Below are 21,815 nucleotides of genomic sequence, written 5' to 3'. Positions count from 1 at the left end.
CAAGGCTCCATAAATGATCTGTCACTCATTCAACCAGCATTCTATCAAGGGCTTGCTAGGTCTCTGACCCTAGACAACATCCCATGCACATCCTGGGAGAAGTTTCTATTTAGAGAGAGAGCCTGTGAGACCACTTAATGCCCCATCCTCACCATCTTGCTCTACAAATGGGGAAACTAAGGCCTAGAAAGCCGGGAAGCCTGCTCAAAGCCACTCTGGTCAGGGCGCTCAGGCTCCCTGCAGTGAAGGAGGGCCCTGAGGAGAGAGCCCCAAACCTCCACAGTGCAGGTTTCAAGCCCTCTGGGCACTTAGGTTTGTCAGCAACACCCTCTGATGGCCACTTGGGCCACTGTCCTGGTTGGCTGCATCCTGAGGATGGCAGGATTGAAGCCTGCATAGGTCCGGGGTTTCTTTGTACTTCCCATCAGCTTCCTCCTGAGCTGACCAGGCCTTCATTTAATGGGGCCCTTCACTGGCTGTGGAAACTGCACTCTCTAACTGGGACCCTGGCAACCAGTGTTCGCCCATGCTCAGGATGGGGCTGGGCCTCCCCAGCCCCCCGTCCCATGTAGTGCCTGGGAGACCACCAGGGACCCTTTAGCTCAGATGGGTCTGACACCAGGAATCCAGCTGGCCTCACTGAAGGCAGCGGTACTGGCTTGCTCCCACTCTGGGCCCTCCCATGTCCCCGCCTCCCACACCATGGTTTGTCTCTGGCCCCAGGAGCCCTCATTGTAGGCGCACTGGCTGAGGCTCTGTACAGGTAGACTCAGAGGGAGGCATCCAGCCCCTGCTTGGGGGCCCTACAGGTGCAGCAAGGGGAGCAACACCTTCCCTACTTCCTTTCCCCCCGACACACACGCCTACAACAACACAGCAGCCTCCGGCAGGGACCCCAGCCCTTCCCTGGTATCTGTATAAAAGTTTAGGCTGTAATGGGGAAGCCAGGATTCTGGAGCCAGCTGCTACTATAACTTTTGGGCCTCAGTTTCCTCATCTGTAAAGTGGGGATATAGTAACTATCTATCAGTGCCCAGTGCCTGGACCAGCACCTGACTTATAAGAGCTGCACAACATAGTCACCTGCTAGGTGACCTGGAGTGACTATAGGCTTGGGCCAAGAGTTCCTTGAAGACAGGGAATGAATTATTTCATTTTAATCTCTGAATTTCCTGTAGATCTAACACAGGACCCAGCATAATATAGATATTGAAAAGTATTTACTCGGTGAGTTGGAGGCATGCATGGATAGACAGTGAAGACTAGAGATGTTTGGCAATAATAAAATTTGGAGACAGCTTCAGGCTTCATTACTCAGGCTGGAGTGTGAGCCCCTGAGCAGAAGGGCCTTGTCTGGGGCCTCAGGCCTTAGCACAGCACCTGGCAGCCGGAGACATTCAGATGTGAGTTGGATAAATGGTTCATCTGTACGTTGGAATGCTGCACAGTCATTAAAAAATGGAAAGGCTCTTTATGTCTTGATGTGGAATAAACTTTGAGATATTATTAAGAGGAAAAAGCAAGGTCCAGATCATGTGCATAGAAGGCGATCATTTTATGTTTTTTAAAAAAGGAGTGGCAGGGCGTAGTGCATGTAGATATTGGCTTCTCCAAGATGAGACCCTTGGAACGAGACTGAGGACGCTGGTTCTCCCAGGAAGGGCTCCTGGGGGCCAGGGACAGAGCCAGCGCTTCACTGTATACCCTTGTGGACTTTCTGGTTTTTGAACCACACAAGTGAGTTGCCTTTTCAAGCACAAACAGGACAATAAGAAGTGTGGTAAAGGAGTTGTGCAGTGAAGAGCTCCTTGGAGGAGGAACAGGCTTTCTTCCCAGGCCGGGGCCAGGCTTGCTGCTGATTCCCTCACTTAGGGTGCTCGTGCTGGAGGCAGAGCCAGGACATGGAAACAGACTGGCAGACGGACACAGTCCAAGCTCCTCCTAGCCATGGGGACGTGGCAGATCTCGGGACTTTAGCTTCCTCATCTGTACAATGAAGATAATTCTAGTCTTAAGGAATAGGCATGAGGATAAAGGAGAGAATGCAGAGGCTCAGCCTATGGAAAGTACCCCGTATGTGGGGCCTCGAGAGACGTGGCTGGAGATGAGGGCCCTTCGGGGCACAGTGTCTCAGGATAGCAGAGAAGGGCAGGGGCCATAGGCCTCTGTTCAGCACCCTGTGTCTGACCCATGTGTCTGCAGCCTGTGATGACACTTGGGCTGTGGGAGGGCAAACCCAGCCAGCATGGGGTGGACTTCTGCTTTGGCCCAAGGACCTGGACCCCTGAGCAGTGGGTGGACTGGAGCTGAACACTCTCTCCTCTCTCCATCTCTCTGCCCCTGTGACTATCTGCATCTCTGCCTTTGCCATCATTGCCTCCCTGGAGGGGCCTGGGGTCTCCAGGGGCTTTCTGGAGCTAAAGGAGCCTCCTCTACTTAGCATCACCACCCGAGAGACACTTGCACTGATGTGAATGTTCGTGAGGCCCACTGCCATTCAGGAGGGGTGAGCTGGTGACCAGGACACCCATGCACCCCAACCATGCGGATCAGTTAGGGCCCTGGCTCCTGGTTGGGCTCTGACACTGGCTCACTGTGCCACCCTGGATAACTGGCTTCCTCTCTCTGAGCCTCAGTTTCCTTATCTGACAAAGAGAGATGATGCTAATCCCTGCCCTCTTCTTTCCAGGAGGACCAAGGGAAACAGTGGAATTGTGAGTGGGCTGTAAAGCATAAAGAACTCTTAAAGCCTGGGGGACTGAGGAGAGCACATAGCACCCAAAACAGGGTTGCTGCATCTAACCACACGTGCAGTGAAGGTCATCACGTTGGAAGATCCACACAAACACACATGACATGCACACATGCAGCCACATCGAGGGGGCTAAGCCCTCAGCCAGGAATCTGAAGATAGGGTTGCTGTCCCCACCACCACCAGCTAACACACACACGTGTGTAGAAATGCGTGCACCTGAGTGTGCAGTTCCACATCCCATGGTGGACATGTCTGCCTAGTGCTCACATGAGCCACCCACGGAGAACACCCAGGACAACATCCTGCCCTCAGCCCAAATGGGGCTCCCCCAGGGCCAAGAGTGGGGAAGGGCTGCCTGGGCAGCTGGGGCTGTGGTCCCTCTCTCAGCTGCAGAGCTGCCTGGGGCAGAGGGCTCCATGTTGCAAAAAGGGTCCTGGAACCTGCCTGGAGCCAGTGTGGCCAGCATGTCAGTGTTGGGGCCAGAGGGTAGTTGTGAGGCTGGCAGGCCTGGCGAGACCCCAGTGACACCCTCTTTCCTCTGTCTTCACAGGCTGGACAACATTCATGGCTCTCGGGTAGAAAGCAGTGAAACAGCCAGAATGAATTCTATGGACAGGCACATCCAGCAGACCAATGACCGACTGCAGTGCATCAAGCAGGTGGGTGTGTAGCATGGGCTCCGCTGCCTGGCAGCTGGGGAGGGCAGAGCAGGCAAGGTGGGCAGAGCAGCAGAGGTGCCAGCCTACACTGTAGCTGGGCATCCAGGGCATGGTGTGGACGTGATGCTAGGTGAGGAGCAACTGCCTGGGGCTCCCTGACCACTCAGCTTGTGAGAGCGTTGCTGGTATGGACCAACCTAACTCTGGAATCACACGCATCTGGGTTCAAATACTGGCTCTGCCCTGTCCATCCCCTCCCTTCCCAGCTGTGTGACTCTCTGGGCTCTGCTGTGTGCTCTGGGCTGTTGTGAGGATGCAGTGAAGTGCCTAACCTCCATCCCAGACCTACGCTCCCTGCCCCTCTGTGCCAGTGGTTCTCTATAAAGAGAGAGAACAGGAAAGGTCGTCAGGAATTAGATTGTCTTACAGAAAAGGAATCTGAGGAGCAAAGAGGGGAAGGGAGTCACCTGAGGTTATACAGCCCAGCCCCACTTGTGCTGGGCGGGCCTCGTCCCTGAGGGTGACGGAGTCCCCCTCCTGCCGATGCTCACACCAGGCTCAAGAGGCGATTTGACCATCAGTACCCTGGATTCTTGGGAGGTGGGGAACCCTTCACAATGGGCTCAGCAGCCCCCACTTTAACAAGACAGTTTGAGGCCTGGTGGGCAGGCGGGCACCCCTTAGTGGTGGTCAGCAGTGATGCGCCTGTCCTCTGGGCTCAGCCTCCCTGGAGCCCAGCATGGCAGCATCTGTGCACAGACTCCAGAGTGTTATTTTACTCCAGGAAGGGGCAGATATGGTGGAGGGGGCTTGGGCTTTGGCACCAGGGAGACCTGAATCCGAATACTCACTCCTCCATGTACACGCAAAGCAATCTCGGGCCTGTCATTTCATTTCTCTGAGCCTCAGTTTCCCCCTCTGTCAAATGGGGCCAATAAGACTGACCTCGTAGGATGCTGTGAGGATATTTGGGTGAAGCACATAGCCCAGCCCTGGCACACGGCAGGTGATCAGCTAGTAGCATTTGGGGCTGTTGTCCTCAGTGTCTCAGCAACAGGGAGGGGAGTGCTGGGGTAAGGCCCCTGGCTTAGGTGGGTTCAGCAAGAAGCTCAGGTAACCTGCATAGACTGCCAGCCTCAGGACCCCGCAGTGCAGAGCTCACAGCCTCAGCTCCACCCAGCCTGCTCTCCCTGAGCGCCTGGGCCCAGTGGAGCTGTGGCTAGTCTGCGGGACTAAGGGATGTGTGTCTTCTCATTGGCATCAAGCAGAGCACTCTCAGAAGCCACGCAAGGTCTGAGGAGAGGAAATTGAAGAAGACTTGTTACAGATTGAACTCAGCCTGAACAGCTCTCCTGAACACCAATTACACTTCTGCTCACCGTCATAGAATAGAAACTAGGCAATGCACCCCTTCCTCCCCCTGCCCTTTCCTCCTCCTCCTTGGGACTCTGCAGGGCTCTCTCCCAGGTCTGCCTTTGACCCAGTTTCTCCTGCCCATAAGGGATCAGCTGTGAGTGGCCTTCACCTCCCAACAATAGTCATGTCCCCCCATGCGTGAGCCCCTCTATGTGCCAGGCACGCTGCTCTTCTTGAGACCTGCTCACAGCTTGTTTTTCTCCCCACCCTGTTCTGCATCACCAGAAATCAGGGTCCCCTTTACTCTCTTGGGCCTCCCAGGGGTCCACTGTGGACAGGCGCCCACCCAGGAGCAGCCCTCTCGAATCCTGGCACATGGGCCTCAGATTTACCGGTCCTCGAACCTGAGTCTCCAGTCCACCATTTACTAGCTCCCTGGCCTTGATTAAGTTGCCACTTCACCTGACTTTGTCTGTAGAATGGGCATCATAATGGACACCCAGCCAGTGAGTGCTGGAGTAGCTGAAGGCCAGGGATTGCCTCACTGCCCAGCCCCAACCTGTCCCACATGTGTGCGCCTGCGGACACACACACACACACACACAGCTCTGCATTTGGGCCAGACAGTGGCGCATCTGTGAGGGTAAACAGGCTGTCCAGATGCTTCTGGGTCTTCCATAGCTCCCTGTGTCCTCCACGTCCCTCTTCCCACACCTCTGGTCAGACATAGCTCCTCACTGATGTCTGTCTGCTCCACAGCTGCCACAGAGGTCAGCCGTGGCTGGCTGGAGACTTTTGATTCTCAGACATCCTGTATCCTAATCAGAAGAGAAAGGCAAGCAGGTCCACATGCTCTGAGGGTGACTGATGTGCTAGCTGTGCCTGCCTCTGGCTGGTGGGGCCGTGGCTTCCATCAGGGGCCTCCTAGCGTTGGACTCTTGGCCTTGCCTCACCTCTATGGCACAGCCTTCCCTCCCCAGCCCACTCTGGCTCTAGCCATTGCTGGCGTTTGCTCTCCCCCAAACGCCTTGTTACCCATCTTCCCTCTGGGCTCTGGCTCTGCTGCCTTCCCCTTTCTCAGGAGAACCAGTGCCCTCTCTACAACATGCCCCACTCAGAGGTCACAGGCACATCTGGGCTCATGTGCAAAGCTGTGCAAATCAGCTAATTCCTGCCCAGAAGCCTCCCTAAGCCCCAGATGCCCTTCTGACCATCTGCACCCCATCATCTCTGAGCCCCAGTGCCTCCTGGGCACCCAGCTACCTCACCCATCCTGCTCTTTTTCTCTTGAGCTATAGGCCCTGGGGGGCATATGTCAGGTCTCCCACTAGGTTAAGTTCCTTGGGGACAGAGGGTGTGCCATATTCATCTTCAAGTCAACAGAGTCTAGCGTAGTGCCCAGCCCAGGGTGGGCCCCAAGTATGTTGGGGGGGAGCAGAGGAGGGGTGGACTCATAAATGGATAGCTGAGAATGAATGGGTGGGTGGATAGATGGACATATAGATGGGTAGATAGGTGGGTGGATGGATGAGTGGCTATAAATGATGTGTAGATAAATGGGTGAATGAATGGATGAGTGGGTGGCTAGATAAATTCTGGATGGATAGGTAGGTAGATGAATGGATGGATGATTGATGGATAAAGTAATGAATTGATGAATGGGTGGATTGGCAAATGGATGGATGGATGGATAAACTGATTCATTTGTGGGTGAATGGACGGACGGATGGGTGGATGGATAGATAGATCATTTGATTCACAAATGGATTCATAAGAAGATGCATTCCTCACTTGCTCTAGGTAACCAGTCCCTATTCTGGACACTGGTATTCCCTACTCTTGCCCCAATAGACTCAGTGGCCAGTGGATATAGCTCAGATCTTCTGAGGAATTGTGGAGCCAGGCTTTCTGGTGGGGGACAGGGTATTAGTGTCCAATAACAACCACAGCCAAAGGAGCCTCTGCCTATGATTAAAATCTGTGCTCCCATCCCCAGACCATCAAAGGCTGGCCAAGCTCGCCCCACTCAACCCTGCCCCTCTACATGCTGCTGGGGACCTGTTCTGAAGGGGTCAGGTTGCCGGCCTGCACAGCAGATAGACCAGTTTGGACAGTTAACTGCTCCCCACCCATTACTGCATGGGCCTGGCCTTGTGACTATCTTTAGGGTTCCAGAGGTGGACAGGGAGCTGTTTCTGCCCTCAAGCAGCTCGTCAGAGAAAGAAGAAAGCGTAGAGAGGTCCTGGCATGCAGAGCAATAGCAGTCTCTATCTGGCACCTGCTTTGTCATGGGGATGGTGTTACATATATTGTTTCTACACTTTGCAGCAGCCCTGCAAGCTGTCATCGCCCTGTTTTACAAACAAAGGACCTGAAGCCTAGGAATGTCCCCGGGGCTCTGGGGCTCAGTGGTTGAGATGGGGTTTGTCCAGGTCTGTCCTGCCCATTTCACTGCATCGCTCAGTCTCTCTGTACAGTCCAGCCACCTCATAGTCCACACAGGTGACAAGAGCATAGAGAGGAGGGGGCTTTGCCAAGGCCACAGAGCCACTGAGCAATAACCACTGGATGGGATGCCTGATATTCTTTCTCCTAATGAGTTGCACCCACAAGTGATCACCAGAGCCCAAGCTGAAGGCCAGGTGAACTGGTGGGGGTGCGAGTGGAGAAGGCCAGAGGTGGGCTGACAAGATATGAAAGGCTGGGTGCTTGGGAGCCAGAATAAAACTGGGCCCCTGGGACTGGCATTGGAGGCCACTTGGGAGCTCAGAGGCCCAAGGGTGGAGGTGCCAAGGGTTGCGGTGCTGTGGGTGGGTAGCTCTGAGAGCAGCGTGCACAGCTGCTGACCCTGCTAATTGGGTGTGACATCATGTAAATAAATGGAATAATTCGGTTAGCAGAGGGAGGCTGCTGGGCAGGGAATTTGCCGATTTGCATGGCTTTCCACATGAAGCCCGGATGCCACCCGTGGCCGTGGAGAGGGCACATCTTAGAGAGAGGGCACAGGAGGCAGAGGTAAGGACCCACTGCTGCCCTCTCAAAGGGCATGTTTCTGTAGGTGGCAGTTCCTCCTGTGTTCCGCAGATCAAGTGCAGGGAGCTCTGCCTTTGCAGGAAGAGCTCCATGTGGAGCTGGGCCGAGCGCTGCCAAGGGCAGCTGAGTTTCCAGGGTCGCCTTTGGCAGACAGCGTCAGAGCCAAGGGCTGCCCCATGGGGGAGCACCCCATGCGCCAGGCGCGTTGCCAGGGACCGGAGAAGCCTCCTCTTGCTGAATCCTCACCACAGCCCCGTGGCAGAGGGCTGTGCGGCTGTGTGCTTGCCCTCTTTCTTTCCTTCATCTCTCCCTCTCCCCATCTCCCACCAAGGGAGGATGTTCTAATTCGTTTCACTTTCTTCCATCCATTTTTATATCTTGCCTTGCATGAGCCACCTTGTAATAATAGTCAGGAAACCCTAAGTGAAAGAAGCAAAAATGTCCATCCCCAAGCCATGGTCTGCCATCCCCATTTTACAGATAGGGCGAGTGAAGCTGGGAGAGGTGAGGGACCACTCCAGGCAGCTAGTAGGAGGTGAAGGCAGTATGACCCCAGGACCCCTGCCCTACAGGGGCTGACACAGCACGTTCTGTGTCCCTCCCAGTTCTGGGGGCTGGCAGCTCCTGACACCCCTCCCTGCCTTGGCTCCAAGGCTGACTCACGCTGCAAGTTGGGATAGAGCGACTGCCCTGGAGGCAGCTCCTGTTCCCTGTCTCTCCCAGCACCAAGGCCACAGGGACCTCAGAAGGTGCCACCATCTTCTTTGCTCCTGGCTTACACTCTGACCTTTGGGGACATCCTTCAGGTGTCCCGCTAGAGGACCCACAGGCACTCACACCTAGTGCTGGAATCCCAGCTCCGCCCCAACCTGCTCTGTGACCCTGGGCTCAGTGCCTAACTAGCGTGGCCTGAAAAAACATTGATACGTGTTAAAGGAGGAGTGGCCGTGGAAGCCACCCTTCCAACCCATCAGCCCCATGGCCTAGGTGTGAAGCAAGATCTAGAGGCCTTGGCTCCAGAATTCAGTCTCTGTTGACTCAGACCCCTTGACTGGGAGGGGCCTGAGCTCGGGCCTGGGACTCCTTCCAACAATGCCAGCAGCCCCTGAACCAAGCCAGCCTGGACCCAGGAAATCTGTGTTTGGGAAACTGGGATTGCTAAGTCATGCACACCAGACCACGGTGTGACAGTAACCTGGGCACAGTGTGCTTTAGTCCACCTGCCCAGCTGGGTTTGGCCTGGATGCCTCTTTCTGTCCCTCAGGCCCCCACCCTCTTTGGCTACGGCAGAGCCTTCCCTGAAGCCAGAGCTGGTGGGCATCTAAACCTGGGCTGTGGTGGTGGGATTAGCAGGGGGCCTCACCCAGAAGGAATCTCCAGGGCTAGCCTGTCCTGGCTCAGGGAGAGCCAGCCCCTAAATATGGGAGCCAGGTGCCACCTCCTGAACCCTGCAAGGTCCACCTCCCCCCACTGCCAGGGTCCAGAAAACACTAATATCTAATATCTAATATCGTTGCCCTTTTCTCGACCTTGGTTTTCCTCTCTTTGCAATTGTGCTGCTAATCCCCATCCTGCCAGGGATTGGGGGGTGGGGCGTGGAGATGCAGTGGGAAGGAGATAGAGGGAGCTGGGGAAAGCTTGTTAATCCTGTCCTGCCCCTTTCTGTGTGTCTCCTCCCCAGTGAGGCCTGGGGTCTTGGCTACCCCAGACGCCCACTACCTCCACTAGCCTCTTTCCTGGAGCCTCATGCTGCCTCCTTTCCCTCTCCCACAGCACTTGCAGAACCCAGCCAACTTCCACAATGCTGCCACGGAGCTGCTGGACTGGTGTGGAGACCCGCGAGCCTTCCAGAGGCCCTTCGAGCAGAGCCTCATGGGCTGTTTAACGGTGAGTCTGCAGCATCCCTGCCTGTGCTTGCGCCCAGGGAGGATGGCTGGGGCCTAGCGTGCCTGTCCAGGTGTCCAAGAGGCCACAGATACATGGGGATGAGAGATAGGGCAACACCGGTGCTGGAAGCGTGTTGGCCTTCTCTGTGCACCCCTGACATGCATACACCCTCAGGGAACATGGTCTGATGGGGAGATGTGTCCCCATGGATGATGTGGGTTCCCCACACTTGATGAGAAAGACAGGGCCTACTTTGGCGAGGTCCAAGTCTGATGGGGGTAAATGTTCCATCAAAAGCAAAGCAGAGAGTCTCTTGAAGGTTTTCAGCTATCTGTTTCTCCAGTCTTTCATTTGTTCACTGAGGTAAACATCTGTTGATCTCTGTTTACAGTCATGCATCCCTTCATGGAAGCATTTACTGAGCTCCTATTACATCCACCCATCAATCCAAATACACACTGATTGATCCCTCATTTATCATGTACAATCCCCTCTGTCAATCCTGAGAAACCAAGGATGAGGAAGACTTTGCCAAGCCTGATTCCCTCTTTAGTCAGGGAGACAGATGTGGAAGGAGATGGCTGAGAGAATCGTGTCCAAGGTGAAGCAGCACAGAGAATAGAAACATCAGCTACGTGTGAGGTGGGGTGGCCTGTGGAAAACTGAGAAAAGAAGCCACTTCTATATCTGCAGAAGTTACCAAGCAGCTGAGGAGAGCAAGCGCATTCTAGGCACATGGAACAGCACACGCAAAGACCCAGAGGTACCACAGAACCCAGAGAGCTGAAATTTGCTCAGCACTGTCAGGGTCTAGGGTACAGGCTGGGCAGAGGCCAGGCCCAGAGCTTGCAGCACGATTTGCCAAGCTCAGGAGCTTGCAGTCTGACGGCCAAATGGAAGGAGGTCACAGGCTGTGAATGTCCCCAGCCACACAACCTGCATCCATAAGTGTGAGGGAGCCTTGGCGGCCAGTGAGGACAGCTGCTCACCGGCCCCTGAGTCAGCTTTGAAGAGAATGTGAGTAAACAGATTGCTGGGGAGTCTGGCTACCCCAAGGCTTGGAGAGGAGGGGCCAAAATGGATGCTTGGCCAGGCAGGAACAGTAGGTGAAGTACAGGGGCACCGAGTTTCCCAAAAAGCCCCAGACAGGAGGGAGGTGAGAGGTCCCACACGGCCCTGGCCTGGAGCAAAAGGAATAGTGACATTACCATGGGCCATCACTACAGAGCACCCCTTCTGTGCAGGACACTGAGCTTGGCCTGCTGTGTGTGCCTTCTCCCTGACTCCTCATACCCGCTCACAGAGGCTGGTCCTCCTAGTTTCCCCATGGTATAGAGAAGGACATTGAGACTAGTTGTGATGGACTGCCCAAGGGCACACAGCCAGTTAGAAGCAGACCTGGGATTCAAGCCTGGAACCATCTGCCTCGAGAGAGGATGCTCCTGGTCATTAAGGATGCCAGGCAGGGGTGCAGCCAGGACCCTCCCAGGGCTCCTCCATTTGTCCAAAGCCAACACCATCTGGCTCCCTCAGGGCCACCAGGCCAAATCAGGCAGCCGCCTGCACTGCCCAGCCCTCCTCATCCTCCAGCTCACTGCTCTCCTCCCCCTCCCCGGCTCCCTTAATCCTCTTTGTGGGAACCCTGGTTCAGGCTAAGCCCTGCAGGCAGGGACAGATGTTACTAGAGGCCCCAAACTCCCATTCCAGCTGCTGGCAGCCATAAGTGAAGAAAGAGGTGGCGACCATGCACAACGTGTGGCCAGACTGGCTGCCATGATCCCCCAGCACCCTGCCCCGAGCCTGGCCCTGCCTGGGACATGGGGACTTGAGGCTGACTCAGACAATGGCCCTGGCCAGGCTGGATGGGCCAGTGGGCATGAGATGACCAGTAACTGGCCCTGCCCTGGTCCTGTTATTCATCTGTTCCTTCAACAAGAATTCATTGAGTCTCCACTGTGGGCCAGGAAGAAGTACAGTGCACCCGATGGACCTCTTTCTCCAGCAGCTTACCTCCCGGTGGGGGAAGCTGACACGAAACACTGAAGGAGGAAATAAGGACCTAGATCAGTTCCCAGAGGGAGGGGGCCAGGCAGTGGTCAGAAAAAGTCTCCTGAGGAGGTGCTCTCCAGCTGAGACCTGAATGGCAAGAAGGAGTCAGCCAGAGAAGATGAGAGGGAAGGGTGCTCTAGGCAGAGGGAACTGCTAATGCAAAGGCCCCGAGGCTCGATTTGTTCAAGGAACAGAAAGAAGTCTTAGCCAGAGCACAGGAGAGGGAGAGGGATACAAGATGAGGCTGAAGAGGGAAGGAGAGACCAGCTAAGGCCTGCAGTCTAAGGGAGAACAGTTTGGATATTATTTGAAGGGCATGGGGAGCCCTTGAAGGTCTTAAGCAGGTAAGTGATGGGATATGATTTGTGTGAGGACAGGAGCTCTGAAGGAGAGCATCCATGAAGGGCAGGATGGAGGGATTACGGAGGTCTTCCTGAAGGAGGGAGCCCAGGGAGGACTTTGTAGGATCTGATGGACAGCAAGAAGTCCGTAGCTTCCCAGGCTGGGAAACTTTGTGGAAAAAGGCACAGGGCCAGCTCTCCTGGGCCTCTCCTCATAGCACCCCAGCTTCAGGCATACACTTGGTTGAATGGCTGGCTTTGAGCCCTGAGAGGGTCCTGGCATCCCTAATGACCCAGCTAGCATTGAGCTTGCTGCTAATCCAGAAAGGAGCCCTTGGCCCACTGGCCACAGGTGCAGAGACCAGTGTCTGACTGTCCCTTGGAGCTCAGTAGAACCAGCAGCAGGAGAGGATGGGGTGGAGGGTCATAGAAGCCACCTCGGTGCCCAAGACATTTTCCCGGGCATGGTCTCCTTGCATCCCTGAATGCCAGCAGGGAAGGGAGCATCATCCCTGTTTTACAAACAAAGCAACAGAGACGGGGAGCAGCTTGCTACAGTCCCAGGCTGGAACCCCTGACCCCCAAGAGGCCCAGGGCCCTGCAGCCCATCCTCCCATCCCCCTGGGCATCCTCAACCCCAGCCATGCCACATGGAGAGGGGTGGGGTGGGGGAGGTCAGAGATCCCAAGGGGCCTAGGCTGGGCAAGGCTGCCAACCCCCCTCCCCCCACATACACATTTACCCCCTGATCTGGGTGCAGCCTGAGCACTCTAGGTTACCGTGATCCCCTGGGAGGCGACCTCTGGAAACAAATTCATCTGGATCCGGCTTACTTAGAGGATATAAATTAAAAAACACTTAGCCTCAGGCAGTGAAGGGACACATTTTTGCCATACTGGCTTCTAAGAAGCTCAGGCACAATTCTAGTGAGAGGCTGTGGCCCCGGGACCAGACCCTGGGGTAAGGAGCCCTTCAGGCCTCTGGCAGCCCCCAGGCTACCCCGCCGCCTCATGCACTCTGACCCCAGGATGCCACAGTGCAGGAGCCCCAGGGCCCCAGCCGAGCGGCGAGAGCCCAGGCACCACTTCCTTTTGAGGACCAGATTCTTCCTGACCACATGACAACTCACACCCCAGCCCCTCCCGTAGCAGCAGGGCTGAACCCCTTCTCTGAGTGTCCTCATAAAAAGCAGGCCTCTCTGGAGTCGTTCCTTCTTCCTCCCTGAGGTGGAATATCCTTGGCTCAGGCAGCTGAAGTAGAGGAGAGGGGAGGCAGGCACGGGAGGAGGTGGAGAGGGAAACAGAAGAGCCGGCGCCTCAGCAGTGCCCTCCCATCTCCCCGGTGGGGCTCCCACACCCTCGAGGCAGGCACTGCCAAAGCCTGGGCGCACGTCCACAAGCAGCATTCGTGGAGCGGGGCCCGGTCCTGGCTGCATTCTTGCAAGGAGGGCATTTTGTACCCATTTCACAGATGGGGAAACTGAGGCCCAGAGAGGTTAAGTCACTTAGGTGAGGTAGAGCAACTAGTAAGTGACAGAACAGGAACCCCATCTTATGCCTGACTCCAAAGCCGCTGCAGCAGTAACCACCATAAATACCTGCCCACCTCTGCATAGAAACTGTTACCAAAGTGGAAATGAGGGCTCTGCCCCAAGGGCCTTAGGCTACACTCATGAGACAGAACTGGGACACATGGAACTGTCAGAATCTATCACATAGAACCCTGGAAATGGGGGACGTCCCTACACTTTGCTGAAGAGGAACCTGAGGCTCAGAGAGGTTAAGTAACTTGCTTTAGGTTGCACAGTATAGGATGGAACAGGATTGGAGCACAGGCCCAGCATGCCTTCAGTTCCCTTGACTGCCTCAGAGGATATTCTCTAGTGTCTCCCAGACAACCTGTCCTGCTTCGTGGCCGGGAACCTCCCGGCTTTTCAGGGCCACACACTCCCTTTATGGGACTAACGTAACTAGCCACATGACCTTGAGCATGCCCCCTCTCTCATCTCTGGGCTTCAGTTTCCCTCTCTGTGGCATAAGGGGCTGGACTTCCTGACCTTTGTGTTCCCCTGGGACCCAGGGTCTAGGTGTCAGATAGCCAGGCCCTGCAGGACAGCTTGAGCACCTTGCAGGCTAGGCCGAGCTGGCTGGACCTGGGTAGCCAGCAGAGGACAGCAGCCCCTCTGCTTCTCACCCCAGCCTTTGTGGCGGAGGGGCCACTGAGGGCGCCATGCCCACTGGAGTGGGAGAAGCCTTCTCTGAAACACAGCAGACTGCTCGGTGAGCCCACCCTCCTCATCACCTGCCAGACCTACCTGACAGGACTTTCCCGAGGTTTCTCAGGCTGAGCCAAAGGAAGCCAGGGGGTGCATATGAGGCACCCTTGGGTCACAGGGTCTAGCTGAGTCCACTCTGCCACACCTGTGTTGTGTGACCTTCAGCAAGGCCCTGTCCTCTCTGGGCCAAGGTGAAAGGAGGCTGTTGGAGCTAGTGACCCTTCTGAATGCTAGGGCTCAGGGGACTTGGTGATAAGAGACACACCCAGGCCTGCAGAACAGACCTGGTACCTGCACCAGGCCTCTCTTGCTCATTTAGCTAGTTTTTTGTTTGTTTTTTTAAACCAGAGCAACTGAATTAGCCAGTATCGGCCAAACAGAGGAACCTTTGCCTTCCTGCCCTCAACCCAGGGCCTGAGGGTTCTCCTGCAGGTCAGGGGGGTTATGGCCTTAACCTTCTGTGGGCTGAAAAAGAAGCACTGTCATGCAAAGAGCCCAGACTTTGTAGCTTGTCACCCCGGATCGGATCGACTCCTGACTCTCTCACAGACAAGCTTTGTAACTGGGGCTGTTATTCATCCTGAGTTTCCTCATCTGTAAAACAGAGATAATAATGCTGCCTAGCTGTTGTGAGAATTTGGCATTTCACTGCTTACAAAGCCTTTACTTAGCCCTCGTACCTGGGAGCCAGCATTCTCATTACACTACTTGCCCATGTTGAAGTTTCCTACAAACAGCAGCCTCACTGATGCACCAGTCTAAACAAACTGTGTGTGCTCACTTGCATCCACCCCAAGGCTCTGCCACCAAAGAGGGAGGGTGCCATAGTCAACATCTGAGCTGAAGTGACCCTTTTAGAATCCTTCTGCTTGCTCCAGAGAGTATCTGTCACCAGACCTGAAATATTCAACAGGCCATGAAGAATTAGGGGCCTTGGTTCTTCTGCTCAGACAGTGAGACTAACAGTGAGGATTCCCCTGTCCTGGGGTGGCCCAGAGACTCTGGAACACGGTGTGTGGTGAGGGGAGGTGCCATGAGGACCACAGCACAGAATAGATACTGCTGGCGGGAAGGAGGAGGGGAGAGCGGAAGCCTTCTGAGTCAGGGGCCTCTGCTTGCAGAGGAGAAACTGAGCAAAGCTTCTGACCTGAGAAAGTCCTCTTCCCTTCCTGCCGAGGGGTTCCCAGGAGATAGGGCGGGGAGGCAGGGCCCGTTCCAAGGGGCTCTGGTGGTCCTGGGAGCGGGGAGTCCACTGGCTTCTCCCTGGCTCACCATGGAACACTCTCTTTGGGCCTCAAATGTCTGTATTTTCTCAATGAGAGGGTTGGCCTTGATTAGTGATTTTCCCACTCTTTTTTAGCCCTAAAGCCCTTGTAATGAACCCCTGAAATATAAACCTATTTCAATAGCTACAGGGGCTGACCCAACCCCATGGCAGCCTGAATGCCCTGAGCCCCCATGCGCCTCTGGAGCAGGCAGTCTCTGGACCAGACGACAGTCTTCCCTTCTCAGAAGAATGAGCCTAACGTCTGGGAGCACTCCTTTCCCAGTCAGCCTTGGCTGCCCCAGCTACTTCCTAAAGCAACTCCATTTCCAAGGCCCATCTTGCTTCTAAGGAAACCTAATTTTGCTGCTGTAAATGAGGAAGGTGGGCAGGAGGGAGCAGATCTGGCCATCATGGGACACCTGGGAACGGGCAGTGAAGGAGTGCAGCCTGATGGGCGCGAGCCTGCAGAATGATTCATGGGGCCCCAGGAGCACCCTTCCCACACTGCCCCACAGGGACTGCCAGCCCTCCCAGTCCCTCGCCTCTCCCCCTTCAGGCCTGTACTTCTGAGGTTCACAGGAGATGCGTGGGACCTCCAGCCTCAAAAATACACAGCTGTTGGCAAACTTCCACTGACGCTCCTCCGGAAGCCTCCTGGATGTTGAGCTGGTGCTTGGTGCTAGAGAAAGGCCCCAGGCCGAGCATAGGAGCCCTGCAGTTTCTGGGCTAGAGTCTGAGAGGCTGCAGGGCGCTTGGCATGGAGCTGAGTACTGGGGAGCATTAGGCGTGTCCATCTGGGGAAGCCTTAGCAGTCCAATAGGCAGCTCTGAGCCAAAGCTCTACGGGAACAGCGTGTCCTAAATCAGTCCTCTCCTTAGGTGCAGATTCTGACTCAGGAGGGGCCAATGCCGCTGGGTGGGGACTGTGCCTGGAATAGTGAGGATAGCGAGAGCCCCACCAGGGTAGCTGCAGGAGGTCAGTGGGCTTGGGAGACTTCCTGGGGTCCAGGGACTTGGAAGGGAGCTTGAAGAGCTGCCCTGGTGGAGCAGAGACCCTGGCCTGGGGCTGTCCAAAACATGGTGGTACAGCATCCCCAGCCAACTTCTAGAATGTGGCCAAATTTGAGCCCTTGAAAGCGGCAAGGCCTGGACTTGGGTCAGGCCCACCACCAGACTGGAAACCCTGAGGACAGGGGCCGGGATCCCAGGGCCCAGCACAGAGGAGGTCCTTATCAGTGTTTGCTGAGTGACTGACAAGGCACAGTGTGAATCCAGCTCTGCCTGATCTTGGGGACCTGACTTAGCCTGCCCACCTATAAGATGGGCACATCCATCACTCTGGACTCAGAGGCCTGCTTCCGGCAGTGACTCACCCTGCCCTTCCTCCCCCTCTTGCCGGCAGGTGGTCAGTCGGGTGGCAGCGCAGCAAGGGTTCGACCTGGACCTCGGCTACAGACTGCTGGCTGTGTGTGCCGCGAACCGAGACAAGTTCACTCCAAAGTCTGCCGGTAGGTGCCCTCTGGGGGCTCACAGATGTCATAGGAGGTGAGAGGGAACCAAACTCTAACCCAGGGCTGTCCACCACCCCTGCCGGCTGGCACCTCGGTTCGTCCAGGTGTGGCAGGAGGCTCCCAGGAGCAGCAGCTCCTCCACCGGGCTCTGAAGGCCACAAGTGGGGCTTGTCCACCATTTCAGGAAGTGTTCTTACCTCAGGGCCGGAGAGGGGCCCAAGACACACCACACCCAACAACAGGCTAATGGGAGACGGGCGTCGTCTCATTTCTTCACCACAATGACCTGTTGGCATAAGCACTGTGATGTGATCATCCCTATTTTACAGACAAGGAAACTGAGGCTCAGAGAAGTTGAAGAGATTTCCCCAAGTCACACAGCTGCAAAGTGGCAGAGCTGGGATTTAAGCCCAGGCCTGTACTCCAGAGTTGGCATCCTTAACCCTGACACTCCACTGTTTTCATTCAAAAAAATTTTATTTAAAATAAAACACAAATTAAAATAAAAATGAATCAGTACATTCAGAGTTCTAAAAGCCTGCTCTGTGTAGTATTCTCCATGGCAACTTTGTCACTACAGGGGACCTCCTGACCCCATATTAAACAGAGGCCATGGAGGGTACCAGGCAGCTTTCTGTCTGTGAGGGCTGTGAGCACACTCAAGATACAGCTGTACATTTCCCACCATCCTCATGACCTTGCTTAAAAGCAGGGGGTGCCGGGTAAGTTTGAACTCTCATAGCCCTGTGACAGTTCAGCCCTGCCACTTGCTGAGCGTGGTCTCTGAGCCTCAGTTTGTCTCCCTGGGAAGGTAGGAATGACAATGAGACCTACCTTGCCGGGGTCGTTAGGTTCTAGGATACGGTGCCAAGCACAGTGTCTAGATGTTGTTAGCATTTTTTATCAAGTCAGAACAATTCATTGAAAAAGAAAAAATCAATTTCCTCTGTATAACAATAAAATGGACGTTTTCTCTGAATTCGTCTATCAGTTCTTTGGAGTATATATAGAAACAGCCTTAATGAAATTGTCTAAAGGATGATGTGTTTTCCTAAATCTGCTCAGCCCATAATCTCTTGAATGTGGGTTTGCACTCCCTTCCACGTATGTTCCCAGTCTGTGTGTACTGACTGCGGGTGGCTCATAAAAGGTGTGTGAAGGTCTTGTTAGCCAATAGCTCCTCTGAGATCCTTGACGTGCCAGCCTCTGTTGGGATTTCACTGTTGCATTGAAATGTTTGCCAGAAAATGGTCTTGGAATCTCCTAAGTGACATCTATTCCTGATGGAATCTGCAGTTTTAATAATAACTTACGTCAATACAATTTTGACAAGGTAAAAATGGCTACTTATCCAGAAAACGTATCCATCAACGTCTCTGCAAGCGCCCGCCCTGTGCAGGCACCCTGCCAGGGCTGGGTTATGATAAGGAGTAAAACAGACATGGCCCCGCCTCGGGAAAATTACAGCCTAGCGCAGGGTCGGCAACATCTTTCTGTAAAGGGCCAGATAGTAAATAGTTTCAGCCTTGCAGGCCATGCGAAAGCAAATGTAGGCAGTATGTAAACAAATGAGGGGGCTTGCTCCAACAAAACCTCTTTATGAAAGCGGGTGATAGGCAATAGTTTCCTGACCTCTGGTCTAGAGGGAGAGGAAAACGTTGATCAAATAACCACAAGTGTATGTGTGTGCGTGTGCATGTGTGTAAATTTGAGCTGTGATAAGTGCAGTGAAGGAAAAGTCAGGGATGCCATAAGACCACTTGGGGGTAGGAGAAGGCTTCCCCAAGACCCAAAAGTTGAGTAAGAGTTGAATAGGTGAAGAAAAGGAGGAAGAGCTTCTTCCCAGGTAGAGGGAACAGCCTGTGCAAAGGCCTTGAGGTAGAAAGGAGCACGGCTTTTTAGCAGAACTAAAAGAAAGGCAGTGGTCCCAGGACGAGCCCAGAGGCAGAAGTCAGCAGCGGTTAGACACACAGCACCTGTCTTGAGAATTGTGGTCTTTGTCCTAAGAGTAACCAGAACATGGCCAAATTCTCATTTTGCAAAGATCGCTCCAGCCACAAAAGAAGAACAGATTGCAGGGGCATTGGGGGGAGGATGCAGAGAGTCGGTTGACAGATTGCTGGGGACATCAGGATGGCTGCTGGACCAGGAAGGTTCTGCTTCCTCTGGAGTGGAGAGAAAGGGATGAATCCAGGGCATGTGTCAGAAGCAAAGCCAGGACAGGGGAAGCGTGGCCAGAGTGACAGGAGAGGAACAGAAGGATACACTGTCTCAGAAGCCCCAGCTGCTCCCCAGTGGGGAGGAGAGGGTCAGGTCCCTATGCAGCCCTCCCTTGGGGGGTCTCATGCCCCTGCTGGCGTGTGCTGAGTGCCTTCTCATATTTGCTGCAATGCCCAGCTTTGTGAGACACAGGGTATTATCTACATTTATGGGTGAGGAAATTGAAGCTCAGAGAGGTCTTGTGACTTACCTGTTATCACACAGCTCATAAATGATAGAGCTGGGACTTGAACTCATGGCCTCCTGACTCCAGGCCTAAGGCTCTGTCCATTCCGTCACAGCTGACTCTGAGGCTGGTTGGGGACCTAGACTTAGGAGGCCCCTGTTCTTCTGGAGCGGGAGCTGGGCAGCCACTCCATTCCAGAGCGCCCTTCACCTCACTCAAGTCTCTCCAGCACAGCCTACTCTCCTCTAAGTGGTATTTCCAGCATCACTTCTCCTGAAACAAAGGATTTGTTCTTTCTTCCATCTGAACCCCCAGCTGTGCACAGCTCTTTACAGTTTATAGAGCTCTTTCTCATGTATTGTGTCTATTAAGTCACGTGATATGCCCTAGGCCCTGAGGTGAGTTCTCAGTACCCATTCTGCAGCTGAGAACACTGAGGCCCAGCAATGCCTGTGGCTTAGCTATCACTTGAATTCCCTTATCGGTGGTCAAACCCTCATCAGCACCAATAGCCGTGACTAACCACCTTTCACAGGCCACCCCCACCCTCTTGAGAAGTATGGGCCTCACGGCTCTCAGGATCCCAGCTATCCCCCTGCTTGGCCCATCTCCTGGGAAGGCAGGGCGCCGGTCTGAAGGGGAAGACTTCAACTGCTGGTTTCATTGGTGAGATAAAGTGCCTGCCGGGAGCAGGCTGGACCAGGAGAGGGGTGGAGGCCACGGGAGCAGAGCAATGACCCAAGTTCCAGAGGCAGCTCCAGCACTGGCCCCTATTTCGCCAGTTTGCCCACCTCCCAGAGCTGTGGCCTGAGCTGTAAAGAAGGATTATGTGCCCGTCTCACAGGCTGCCTGTGCAGATTAAATGAGTCCCTAATCGTGGAAGTGAGGGCCTGGCCAACACCTGACAGCAGTGGATGCCGCGTACATGCTGCTGCCCAGCCTGCCTCCTCGGCTCTGTCTGTCTTTTCCCTGCGTGATTCCCAACCTCTCTAAGGCGCTTTCTGCCCCACCACAGCTGTTTCCCACTGCTGTCTCTCCCTGAGGTCTGTGGATGGTTGTATGCACCTTCCATAGCCCCACCTCTGGGTGCAACTGTGATGGTCCCTGTGGCCTCAGATGTGTGTGTGTAGTGGCCACACTGGCCACAGTTAGGCCCAGCCAGGCCTCTGCAGTTCTAGAACATGGGCTGTCCTCAGAGCTCCTGCAGCAGGCCTGTGTTGCCTCTCCACCCTCCTGTCTTTCCGTCTCGGTCTGGGCTCCCACTCTGTCTGACTGGCTTGTGATTACCTTCCCAGTCTCACCCTCTCCTATCTCTCTGAGGGCCTTTGAGGTTGTGTGTCTGTCTCTGTCTGTCTTTCCCTTCCCTGCTGCCTCTCAGACTTTCGCCCTGTGTGGTGTGTGTGCATGTGTCTGTGTCTGTGTCTGTGGGGGGAACGTGTGTGTGTGTCAAGGAGCTGTGTGCGTGTATGTGTGTGTATGTGGTGGTGACCATGTCTGTGTGTGTGTGCCTGTGGGTGTTTCTCCCCTTCTCCCCCTCAGTCTCCCCACCCCTTCTCCCGCTCCATCCCCCTGTCTGTCTCTTGTCAGGAGGCCAAGCTGGGGCCAGACATGGGATGAGATCACCAGGCTCGGTGCTTTGTCAGGAGAGATGGCAGGGAGCTGGGCTGGGCTGTGTGCACCCGCACTAGCGGGCTCTGGAGCAGGAGCTCAGGCCTGGGGGCAGTGCTGTGGAGCGCGTGCACGTGTGTGTGTGTGTGTGCGTGTGTGTGTGTGTATCTGTAAGAGAGACAGAGACAGAGCATGAGCGCAGAGCAGACACTGCAGCAAACCACCCAGCCAGGCGTCTCCACGTGGGCCCCTCAGATACCCAGCCCCCAGCTCTTTGTTCTGGTGCAGCCTGTAGCCTGCATGCTCGCACGCGCACACGCGCATACCCCATCAGGATCCTCCTCATCGGGAAGGTCCTTGGGGGCCAGCTCTCCCTCCCCTGCCTCCGCACAGAAGGTCACCTGCCTCGTGCCTCCCCTCATCCCCCGAGCTGCAGCACGCCCACCCCACCCCCACCTGCCACTGCGTGCCAGCCCTCAGCAACTTGGCAGCCAGCGCTGAAATGTCAGCCTCCTCGGCACCAAGCAGGCCCATGCCTGCTGGCTGTGTGGGTGCCAAGCACCAGGCAGTCGCCATGTCCAAGGTCCCCAAGAGTCCTCTACGTGCCTCAGCTACTATCCACGCTTGGA

The 21,815-nt window shown here is 55.0% G+C and overlaps 1 protein-coding gene across 7 annotated transcripts in view; it reads left to right on the top strand.

Moving 5' to 3' along the window:
- ZMIZ1 (zinc finger MIZ-type containing 1) overlaps positions 1-21,815 on the top strand; it is a 236,780-nt gene that overhangs the window by 123,424 nt on the left and 91,541 nt on the right. For all 7 annotated transcript variants that reach the window (XM_046654623.1, XM_046654622.1, XM_046654626.1 and 4 more), the window contains 3 exons: positions 3,306-3,414; positions 9,577-9,690; positions 17,024-17,129. In XM_046654623.1, the coding sequence (XP_046510579.1) occupies positions 3,355-3,414; positions 9,577-9,690; positions 17,024-17,129 (280 nt within the window). In that variant the 5' untranslated portion in view covers positions 3,306-3,354. The remainder of the gene's footprint in view (positions 1-3,305; positions 3,415-9,576; positions 9,691-17,023; positions 17,130-21,815) is intronic.

Source organism: Equus quagga, chromosome 2, assembly GCF_021613505.1.
Source record: "Equus quagga isolate Etosha38 chromosome 2, UCLA_HA_Equagga_1.0, whole genome shotgun sequence".
Taxonomy (NCBI): domain Eukaryota; kingdom Metazoa; phylum Chordata; class Mammalia; order Perissodactyla; family Equidae; genus Equus; species Equus quagga.
Note: the sequence above shows the minus strand (reverse complement) of the source record. Positions and strands in the feature narration are given on the sequence as shown.